The sequence below is a fragment of the Xiphias gladius genome, chromosome 20 (assembly GCF_016859285.1).
Source record: "Xiphias gladius isolate SHS-SW01 ecotype Sanya breed wild chromosome 20, ASM1685928v1, whole genome shotgun sequence".
Taxonomy (NCBI): domain Eukaryota; kingdom Metazoa; phylum Chordata; class Actinopteri; order Istiophoriformes; family Xiphiidae; genus Xiphias; species Xiphias gladius.
The window spans coordinates 3,226,479-3,237,908 of record NC_053419.1 but is presented as its reverse complement, the minus strand read 5'-3'; the positions used below and the strand labels follow the sequence as shown (position 1 = coordinate 3,237,908).

Here is an 11,430-nt window from a genome sequence, read left to right as displayed (position 1 = left end):
AAGATGACGAAGCAGGGATGAACAAATGAGGAGAAGAAGAAAGAACTGAGGGGAGACAAGGCGAGGAGAGAGGAAAACAGGATACAGGAGAAGGACTAGGGTGACCATAGGACAGAATGGGGAGGAAGAGGGGAGGGGTTAAAAGAGGAGATAAAAGAGACCGGAGAAGAAGAGAGAGAAGTGCCCAAGAAGTTAAATGAAACAGAAAAGAGATGTAAAAAGGAAGAGAAGAGAAGAGATGACGAGAGAAGGAATCATGAGGAATCGCTGATAAAAAGTAAAGCAAGAGCTTGAGAGGAAAGAAAAAGAAAAAAGAAAGACCAAGAAAAAAGAAGAAGGAAAGAAGAAAAAAAGTCTAAAAATCTGGAAAACAGCAGTAAGTAACCAAACAGGATTTTCAGGGATAATGTGACAGGGGACGGCAGTTGTTTAAGTGCTGAAATGGAAATGCTTATTTATTCTATTTCATGAATGATGAATCAGATGTAACATATTTAAACGATGCAAAACTTCGTGCATCTGCAGAGGGAGTGAGAGTTTCCATCCCTGAGTGCCTGCCGTGTGTTTCCTGTTGTCAGGTGATGAACGCAGCTCGAATCCATGACAAGCAGAAGCTGAAATCGTTCTGGGAGCAGAGGATTGTTCAGCACAGCGAGCAGATGGACGAGGAGGAGGACCGCATGAGGAGCAGCGCTTTGGAACGGTCAGCAGGAAAATTTTAAATACCTATCTGTCGTCCTGGTAGGTGGTTGTTCCTTATCTGTAGGTTCTCATAGAGCAGCAGCTATCACCAGCTGGAAGTCCTGTTTTGTCGTGTTCATTACAATCCCAGCTGGGTTTATTTTGAATTATTATTTTCTAGACATCTGGGATCCCATTTACACTTAGTTACATTATGCGTCTTAGGCAGATTGCATAGTTATTGGATATCAAAAAAAGCTAAGTGTATGATGTTGAATGTAACCTTTCTTAGTCCCAAGTGTAACTACATCAGTTAGTGGTCCAGTCTATCCCCCTGTGATAATGTCAACTGAATTCAGTGTTCCCCTCACTTTAAAAAAATCTTCATAAGGATTGCCCTCAACTTTACCTCTCAGGCTACCCTGCCTTAAGGTGAAGGTAGTGCCAACTGGGTTTTTTGTTTTGGGGGTAAAAGTCAATACTCTTCTTCCAAGAGACTAAAACTGAACATCAGTCAAAGATAAGACAGTAAAGCAAAGGGATGTTTGTAGGAAAGGTGTAAAGATGCAAAAACAACATTATTTCTCAGAATGTCTCAGGAAATAGTATGTCTGGGCACCCCTGGTCAAAATTTCTGTTACTCTGAATAGTTAAGTGAGTAGAAAATGAACTAATCTCCAAAAGGCATGAAGTTAAACATTAAACTTCCTTTTCAACATTTTAAGCAAGATTAGTGTATTATTTTTGTTATTATTTTTGTTTAGACTGAAAAAAGGGAAGGAGCACCATACAAAAGTTTGGGCACCTCAAGAGATTTAAGCTCTCAGAACTTTTACTAAGGTCTCAGACCTTCATTAGCTTGTTAGGGCTGCGGTTTGTTCACAATCATTAGGAAATACCAAGTGATGCAAGATTCAAAGCTTTATAGATACTCTGACTGCTCAAACCTTGTCCCAACAATCAGCAGCCATGGGCTCCTAGAAATGGCAGTTAAAGAGGTCAAGTTGAGGTCTGGAAGACCAAGAAAAATTTCAGAGAGAACTGCCTGAAGATTTGTAGAAAGGCAAATCAAAACCCCCGATTGACTGCAAAAGACCTTGAGGAAGATTCAGCAGACTCTGGAGTGGTGGTTCACTGTTCTATGGTGCAGTGACACCTGCACAAATATAACCTTCATCAGAAGAAAACCTTTCCTGCATCCTCACCACAAAATTCAGCATCAGAACTTAATCTAAACAAGGACTGACTGATGAAGTTAAAATAGAATGAGCAAAGGTATGTTTGGAGAAAAAAAAGCTGCAGAATTTTTATGAAACTAACACCTCCCTAACCGTTAAACACGGGAGTGGCTCAATCATGCTTTGGGCTTTTGTTGCAGCCAGTGGCACAGGGAACATTTCACTGGTAGAGGGAAGAATGGATTCAATTAAATATCAGCAAATTCTGGGAGCAAACATCACACCGTCTGTAAAAAAGCTGAAAATGGAAAGAGGAAGGATAATGATCCTAAACACACCTCAAATCCACAATGGACTACCTCAAGAGGCGCAAGCTGAAGGTTTTGCCATGGTCCTCACAGTCCCCCAATGTAAACATCATTGAAAATCTGTGGATAGACCTCAAAAGAGCAGTGCATGCAAGACGGCCCGAGAATCTCACAGAACTAGAAGCCTTTTGCAGGAAGAATTGGTGAAAATCCCCCAAACAAGAACTGAAAGACTCTTACCTGCTACAAAAGCATTTACAAGCTGTGATATTTGCCAAAGGGGATGTTACTAAAAAACTGACCATGACTGACCCTTTTCCTTTTTGTTATTTTTAAACTGTTAAAGATGGAAATTAAAAAGTAATCTTGCTTATAATATCAAAGAAATGTTTCATCTTTAACTTCATGCCTTTAGGAAATCAGAACATCTTTTACTCACTTAGCTTTTCACAGTAACAGAAATTTTGACCATAGGTGCTCAAAGTTTTTTAGGCCACTGTAAAGATATATATACAATGGGGGATCCAAAACTCTATGTTAGTCCGTGACATTACTCCGTGATTGTGTGTTGTGATTGTGTTGTGAAATCTCTGTGTAACGTATAGCGTATCCTGAATGGAAGTTAACCTAAGTTGCTAGCTTCCACTTACCGAGTGGAATAAAAACTTAAAGGAAGAGACGTCTTAAAATTACAATTAAATCACTAACAATACATTACCAACACTATGTGGGCTTGTTGAAAAACAAGTATGTAGTGTACATGCTCCAGTCTGCAGTGCACCATGGAACATGACAGCGTGTCTCAGCCCATAGATGTCACACAACCTCTCCCATGGGAGATGTCCACTCAGATGCCTGAAGCTTAGTTGCTGTTTCCATAAATAGTGTGTCCAAAAACCATTTTATCCTCTTTTGAAAAATATGCACAATAGCTGCACGCAAAAAGTGAAGGAATTTCAAATTTCAGTTCAGCTTTAAGGTTAAGGAAAGATGTCATGGTGGTGGTCATGGTTAGAAGAAACAAAAGCTGACTGTTGTTTATTTCATGCTCAGGGGATTATAGAACTAGAGTGCACTGGCAGCTGTAACATTAGAAGAATCATGTATCTCCAATCTATCTAACAGTATCATAAACATGTATTCTGTTCCAGCTCTTAATTGAAACTGTAAGATGAGGGAAATGTTCAAGCCCAAGATGCTTTTTTATGGCTACACTAGTCTATCAAAAAGAAATATTTTATATGTCTTGTGAAAATGTTTTTATAAACATTTCCCCAATTCAGCCTGACATATTTGTAATCTTTGGAAACTTTGGGATGTCGCCTAAAATTTAAGATGAAGTTCTGTAAGTGTGAACAAAGTTTGGACAAACATGAGTTTATTAAGATGGATAAACTGTAGGTCCAGCTGGATCAGAAAGGAAAAGAGCATTAAAAATAAACTTTATTACTCCGCTAAGTCTTCATCCCTCTCTTTGCATCATAACTTGATTAGTTTAGAAAATGTCCCAGTTATGTTTGCAGCTCATTCTGTCTGTCATCACATAGTAGCCTGAGAATGTTGATTAGAGGCAGCTCGGCTCTACGTTTGAATCCTGGAGATCAGTGTGAATATCTGAGGACAGACGAGCAGAATGCTGCAGATTAACAGACACATGACAGAGTGTGCTGAAAGACAAATGCTTGATAACAAAGACATAACTATATTAATCTTGTCACAGCTAACACAGCTTCAAACACAGACACACACATTGTTTGTCTTTTTTCCGTAGCACAATTATCCCTGATAACAATGTCTGCAGATCAAATTTCCCAGGATGTCTGCGCGATTAATTTAAGCCCAGGAGTTATGGTGTCAGGGTAAATACTGGACTCTGATACTCTGACAAAACCTCTGCTCATCTCTGCCTCCAAACACACTGAATGCAGCCTGCACAAAGCAAAATATAAATGACTTTAGTCTTCTTTAAACTCAGTTTTATATATATTTTCTGCAATATAGTTTTCTCTACTAACAAAGAGGCTTTGACTGCTGGGGACCGCAGAGAAGGTGATATGTGAGTCCCAGTGCGAACGGATTTGTTGATTTGTGGGTTAAAAGAGGTAAAAATATATTGGTTAAACCTGGTTTTCTTTGGTTGTAAGCATTTACATGTAAACAACATGTAAATGCTTCTGTGTTTTAGGAAGTTGATTTTGTCTTTTTTCTACAGAGCCAAGCAGCCACTGATTTTCATTCATTTCGGTACAAGGTGAAAATTCATTAGTAGACTTTTGAGACAAGTCTGCATTCAGACTAGTGGTGTGACTCTCTTTTTTGTGGTTGGTCCACCACTTTGGTCCAAACTGAAACATCTCAACAACTATTGGATGCTTTGCCATTAAATTTGATACAGACATTCATGTTTTGGCGATCCCTTTCCACATAGTGCCATCATAAGGTCAAACTTTAAAATTTTTTCCCCAACTTTGGGGTTTGACCAAATACCTACAAAACTAGTACATTCCCATTAACCTGTACTTTGGGATTAGTGCTAGTTAGCAAAGGTTAGCATGCTCCCATGCTGAACTAAGATGATGAACATGGTAAACATTATACCTGTTACCTTCACTAACATCACCATTTTAGCATTGTCACTGTGAGCATGTTAGCATGCTAACACTAAAATTAGCTCAAAGCACTAATGTGAATAAAGTAAAGCTTTACAGAGTGGCTAACACAGCTAAACTCTTGATGTAGTTTTGTTACAGAATGTCCTCACCAGTAAAATTACACTTTGTTCAAATGCTTAAAACGACCTACTTTATCGTTACACGTCCCTGACAAGTGATTTCTGGTGGTGTGAATAAAGACTGTCTCTCAGAAGAAGTGACTTTAATAGTCCATGTTGTTATAGGACCACAAAACCTCTTAAAGCCTGGTCAGCTTGGTGACGTAGTGACTGGTGACTGTTATTGCTGTAGCTGGCAGGCTAACAGCTTACACCCTTAGCCAGCTGAGAACATATAGTTTTAGCACTAGTCAGTCACAATAGCTCTCTGAGCTCGCATGCTTGCTCAGCTATTTAGCAAGCTAGATAGGTCACAGGGCTTGCAACAATAAGACACTAATAGGGCAATATGTTCAAACTGTTTATAATTGTATTATTATGACTCCACTGATTGTGGTGAATTCATTGACATTAAATTATTTTTTTCTTTAAATGCTGTTGTGACCAGGTCTTTAGGCTATGTTCACATTGACATTAGCGTTTGAGCAATCATTTGTCTTGGTTAGACTTTTGCTGCAACACAATGTGATGTCATCTGGCAAGGCACTGTATTGACAAGTCAAATACATGCAAGTGTACATTCCTGGTTTATTACTTTGAAATGGACACAAACACAAGCTATCTTTTAATGCAGAGGATTCATTATTGTACACATCCGTACACACTTTCTGTTTTTGTTCCAGCTACCTTTGCAACTTTCACACCCCTCGGCCACTTATCAGGGTATAGACTGAATCTTAGTAAGAGTTAACTGATGCCACTTAAAAGGTTTCCCTCTACATAACTTAACATTTAAAGTTGTTCATTATGTTATACTTATCTATGTGTGAACATCACAAACAGATTTGAAAACCTTTTTCAGGCCAACTGTCCCCCTTTTAACCTGTACTAAGAACGATTTGGAACACTTTGCTGCACTTCTCTTTAGTCGCAAGAATTAATTGTATTAAAATTAGTACAATCCCTAAATTCCTATATGTCTTTCAGTGCCTACAGATCTTTCTTCTCAATACATTTTTTAAAAAGGTCTATGGCCTAATTCTACCTTTTAGATGTGATTAAAAAAACTCCTTGGATCCAAAAACAGCTCTTGCAGATGCCCAAATCAGATGGAGGTGTAGAACTAATAGACTTCAGGTCTTACTACTGGACTGCTAATTTCAGGATTTTTCAGTACTGGTTGCGGAATAAAGAAATACCTCCATTCCAAAATGTGATAGAGACGTAGGCCGTCGGATGAGACTCCTCCATTACTTGTCCCTATCACTGTCATACAAAAAATGTATGCGTCAAAACAACACTAAAGATCTTTAACCAATATAGATGATGCCATAGATGATATGATTGACAGTGCCTTCTCAGTGTTGTCTAGTCTTAGTATTAAAAGGTTTAGAGATATTTATATTATCAATACATTTACTATGTTTGAGCAACTATCAGTTAAATTTGGTCTTTCCAGGCATCAATTTTTTATGTTCTTACAGGTCCAGATTTATATCTGCAGCATAGATTCTTGATTCCCCACTCTTCCTGGTGACACATAGTTTGACACTTTTCTTTTGCCCCTTCCTACTCTGAAAGGTAAACTGACAAAACTCTATAGACGAATTAGCTCTTTATAAGTGACCTCACTAAACAACGTAAAATCTTCATGGGAGGAGGAACTGGGAGGGGAAATATCTGATGAATTATGGGTAGAGGTGCTCAAAGAGGTACACATCTCTTCTATTTGTGCCACGGTCCACGGTCTTATCCAATGCGAACTCATTCACATGGCTCTTTGGACCAAAGCAAGATTATCCAAGATTTACAAGGATGTAAGCCCTAACTGTGTAAGATGTAAGCAATCTTCTGCAAATCATGTTCATATGTTTTGGTGTTGCCCATCCATGGTTGGTTCCTGTAAAGAAATATTTAATAGACTCTCTGAAATAAGCAACACACAGATAAAACCAGACCCATTCATTGCTCTGTTTGGGGTTTCCTCACCAACATTTTGACTGACCAAAATGAATGAGGACGTTAATGCCTTTGTCACTTTGTTGCTAGGAGATTAATCTTGCTTAGATGGAAATCCTTGGCATCCCCTGCCCATGTTTTCCGGATCAAAGCTGCGTTTAATTCCATAAAGCATGAAAAAATTAGACAAATACTTGAAGGATCCATAAATATATCATGTGTAATTTGGAACCCGTTCTTTTCTTACATTAAACAATTACACCTCTCTGCAGCTCCAGAGTAATGTATAATTAGATCTATTTGTAGCCTTTCTTTTTATCCAATAGATGGGGATGATTACATGATACTTTCCAGTGATATATATATATATAGCATCCAGGATACCAATGGGGACTATACTGTTTGAAGTAGTTGACTATAAATATGTATATATATACATATATATATATATATATATATTTTTTTTTTTAATTTACTTTACTTTTTCCTTTTTTTCTTTTGTTGTTATGTTCTTGTCCCTTGTTCTGTTTTGGTGTTTTGTTGCTCTGATGTGTTACTTTGTACTTCTTCTACATAACCTACAAGTGTGATTATTTTTGTAATTGCTGGTTCCGTTGAAAACCCAATAAACAAAGCTATAAAAAACATAAATGCCAGTGCAGTGTTTTGTAAGGGACTTCTTGGATTATACTTCACATTCTTACTTATGAACATGCCCCCATCATCGCAGCATGTGTGTGTGTGTGTGTGTGTGTGTGTGTGTGTGTGTGTGTGTGTTTAATTAAGTATGGCTGTTTTTTTCATGATCTGCCCCTCTGTTCCCCTTGTCCCCCGTTTCCAGCCTCTTCTCACTGCTCCCAGACCATGTTTCTTTCCTTATCTCCCCAGACCTGCCTTTTTCTAGTAACCCCTCCAGATGTCCTCAGACTTTCCTCCCTGTCCTCATTCATCTGATTGCCCCATCCATCTACACTCCTGGTCCCACTTATCCTCCGCCCTGCAATCACCTGAGCTTCCAACCCCAAACACAGACCTGTTCCCAGTTTTTCAGTAGCCCAGCCAGTACCTATACCAGCCCTTTGTCCCCAGTCAGTACTGGATTGTCTTCTTTTTCCCAGATCATTGTCCCTTGTGTTTTCCCTGTGTACCAGAGTGTATTTTCCTGTGCCTCTGTCTACCTGCGTTCCCTCCTGCCAGATTCTTCATCTCATCCGTCTGTATGCCCTGTCTCTGCGTCTGCGTTTGGGTCCTCCCTGCCTGTGCTGATACCAGTTGTAACAGTTTTTAGCCCAACGCCCGCTAATTTCTTCTTCGCCCCCGTTGTCCCCTCTCTTCCTCTGCCTCTCTCTCTCTCTCCAGGCTGAGGGAGCAGTGGCTGGTCAGATTGGATCAGAGGAATCAGCACCAGCAGAGTTTCTTCGAGGAGAGAATCAGACGAGCTCATAGAGCTCAGCAGAGCCTCAGGAACCTCGATTCAGCCTGAAACCAGCAGACCAGCCTGGAGAAGGTCACAAAAACTAACTCCTCCACCAATCAGCTTGCAGGTGAAGAGTGTCCAATGGCATTGGTGAAGACTTGTGCATTTATAATTATAAAATTTATAATATTACATATTTATTCAAAAAAGTGGATATTTTTAAAACGAAGGAGAGAAAGTGAAAAGAGTTCACCATGAAAAAAATCTCACTAAAAGGCAAAAAAATATATAAAAGCCTTTGTCATAAAGTAGGTCAGTATGTGGGGGGACAAAAAACAAATTTTTTATTGTTAGGTGAAAAACATTACGTAAAATAATGGACTTCTTTTATGTTGCACTTCGTTCCTGTCTGGTACCATTATTTTGTCATTATTGTAATATGTTGTTACTCCATAGCATGGATGGTCTTAAGTAAATAAAATGTCATATCTATATCTGAAAACTTTGTATCTTCAGTTTTAGTGATATTGATACTTTCAATGATTCTCACAAGACTTCCTTCCCAAAACAATCCCCATGCAGACAATATGACCCTAGTGTGGATCTGTTTCATGTGCTGCCTATTTGACTCCTAGAAAGGTAACTTCAGGTTTAACCCTGGGTTATAAGGGGTTACGAAGGTGGTTCACTTCTTACCGGGGTACATCCCCATAGTAACTTATGCTGCACACCTGACCTGCTCCGGAGCAGGTCAACTTCAGAGGATCATATCAAAACCTGTCAAAAGCCCAACTAATGACCAATCAGATCACTGGAAAACCAGAGTCATCATTCCTATGAGATTCCAACATGGAAAAAAAGAAGGTTTACAATAAGGTGACAAAAAATAAAGAGAACTAGTTATTTTTATAGATCAGCCAAATCGTTTTGCTCTTTCAGGCTTTCCATGTGTCCATTCTGGCTTTAAAACAGCTTCTAACAAACGGAGGGAGAGTCTATCACACTAAATAACTACATGGTTAATATAGCTGCATTTTAATTGCACAAAGATTCTTTCATTCCTGACCGTATGGATTTTACACTCTTATTCCATCACTGTCGCTCAGAATGCCATGAGGAGACTTTGTGATGATAATTGGAAAAACTAAACCTTCTGATGACTTTTTATTAGGAAAATAATCCACACACTCTTAAATATATCCCATGATTATAAATGAACATGCCAGTCAGATCGACCTCATCAGACATGAACTACTTTTCTTCTCTTGTCCTTCCTCCGCTTTGGCAGCAAGAAATGTCTGCCAGTCCTTTTATTCTTTTTCCTTTTTAATCTGCGTCACATTACCATAATAGTTGGTCATCATCAGACAAAAGAGCAAAAAGACTCACTCTATATGTGCTCATAGCCGGACGGGAAAACCCAGAGTTCACAGAGCCAGTCCATAACCAGTACTTCAAGGCCTGTACTTCAAGCCAGGAGTGTGTCTTCTTCATTTCATTTTTTTCCCCCGTCATTGTGCTCTTGTATACCAATATCATCCTACAACAGAGACTGATTGAAGCACTAAAGCCTTATACGTGTTGCACTCAGAAGATACGAAAGCCACCCTACCTACAGCATTGAATTATGTTTTTATATTTATTTTTATTTGCCCCCAAGTCGGTGTGACACCACCGGGGTTGCAGCTGAAAGGATGAGGCTAAAATTGTCATACAGGCCATAAGAATTCATCTAAGCAACACATTAATTTAATGAAGTACACAAATGTAGTAATAGTCAGATATACTCGTGCCCTAATGATGGGGCAGTGATAGCCTGTTAACTTATGCATTCACACAGCCTGCGATTTTTTTTGCCAGCTGTCCTTCCTGCATTTGGCAGCTGCAGCTGCTACTTTTATCTTGAATTATGCTTTTAACTTCTTCATATCTGTCTAATATTGCAGTTTGCTCTTAGTTTGTAAAATATGCTGCTCCGCATCCAGTAGATTTGTCCATGTTTGTGATTGGTCATATGCTGCAAACACCGCTCCTTCTATGTGAACGCGCTCGGGAAAACCTGGGTTGACTTGTGGAGCTATTAACCACCATCGCGTGACCGCTCAGGCTTAAGGCAGACAAGCCAGATAAGCCAAATAACGAAAAGATATTCTGGGTATTTTGAACCTGCTTCCTAGTACTGTCCCCAGTGCTGGGACTTAAGTGATAACTCTTGATGTTACAAATACTGTGGAACAGATTCACCCAGGGTCGATAGGCTATGTTTTGGAAAGACATGCAGGGTTGGGCACTATACTCTGTTTCCTTAAGTCATGATTACACTGATTACAGGGTTTTAATTACTATTGAGCCACTAGATGTTGCTGTGTAACTTGAGCATATCAAATCAAAGAGTCTTGAGGGAAACAAGAATACTGAGATTTCATCCCTGGGTTCTGCATAAAGCAGCTTTGACAACTGCTTTTTGCTACTTATGTGAGTCTAAGAATGGACTTTTCATAACGCAGGCTACAAATCACCTGTCATCACTGGTGAACCTGACGGTGAAGGTTACTGTCTGTTATTAACATTACTTTTCATGGGACATTTTTGTCAAATTCCTCAAAATGTACCTTAAAATTTAACTTAATTTCCAATTTCAAATTGCTGTGAAAATGGTCTCTATGGTTCTGCATGCTCCTGCAAGGTGAGAGCACACTTTGCAATTCATGCCTGTGTTTGTGCCCGGCACAGAAACTTGTTGGGGTTGGATTTTTCTTGTTTATCTGATCATCTGCTTCAAGATAAAACAGGAAAGCATGCAAGCACTTCTATTATCTTGTGTTTTGTTGGATGGAATGAAAGTATAATTATATATATATATATATACAACATTCAGCCACAACATTAAAACTGCTAACTGGTTTTTATATTGTGGCTTATCTGTGTATACTGTATAAGGTGAACAGAATTGGTACAGAACAGAACCTTGTGGAACTCTGTCTAACTTTTGCATACATGGGGGGATTCATCGTTAACGTGCATAAACTAAAATATATCTGATAAATAGGACTCAAACCAGCTTAGTGTGCTTCCTTAAATGCCAATGAAATGTTCTGGTCTCTGTAATAGGATGTA

At 39.0% G+C, this 11,430-nt stretch overlaps 1 protein-coding gene across 1 annotated transcript; it reads left to right on the top strand.

Annotated features, from left to right (window-relative positions):
- Positions 1–581: 581 nt before the first annotated feature.
- LOC120806654 (protein FAM240B-like) lies at positions 582–8,379 on the top strand. Its single transcript, XM_040158012.1, has 2 exons — positions 582–703; positions 8,256–8,379. The coding sequence occupies exons 1-2, from the start codon at positions 582–584 to the stop codon at positions 8,377–8,379; spliced, it is 246 nt and encodes an 81-aa protein (XP_040013946.1).
- Positions 8,380–11,430: the final 3,051 nt, after the last annotated feature.

What these genes read in the sequence shown, in the direction of transcription:
- LOC120806654 (XM_040158012.1), top strand. Translation starts at nt 582, where the DNA reads ATGAACGCAGCTCGAATCCATGACAAGCAGAAGCTGAAATCGTTCTGG. An exon ending in AGGAGCAGCGCTTTGGAACG is followed by an intron (nt 704 to 8,255) that starts GTCAGCAGGAAA and finishes CTCTCTCTCCAG; the next exon opens with GCTGAGGGAGCAGTGGCTGG.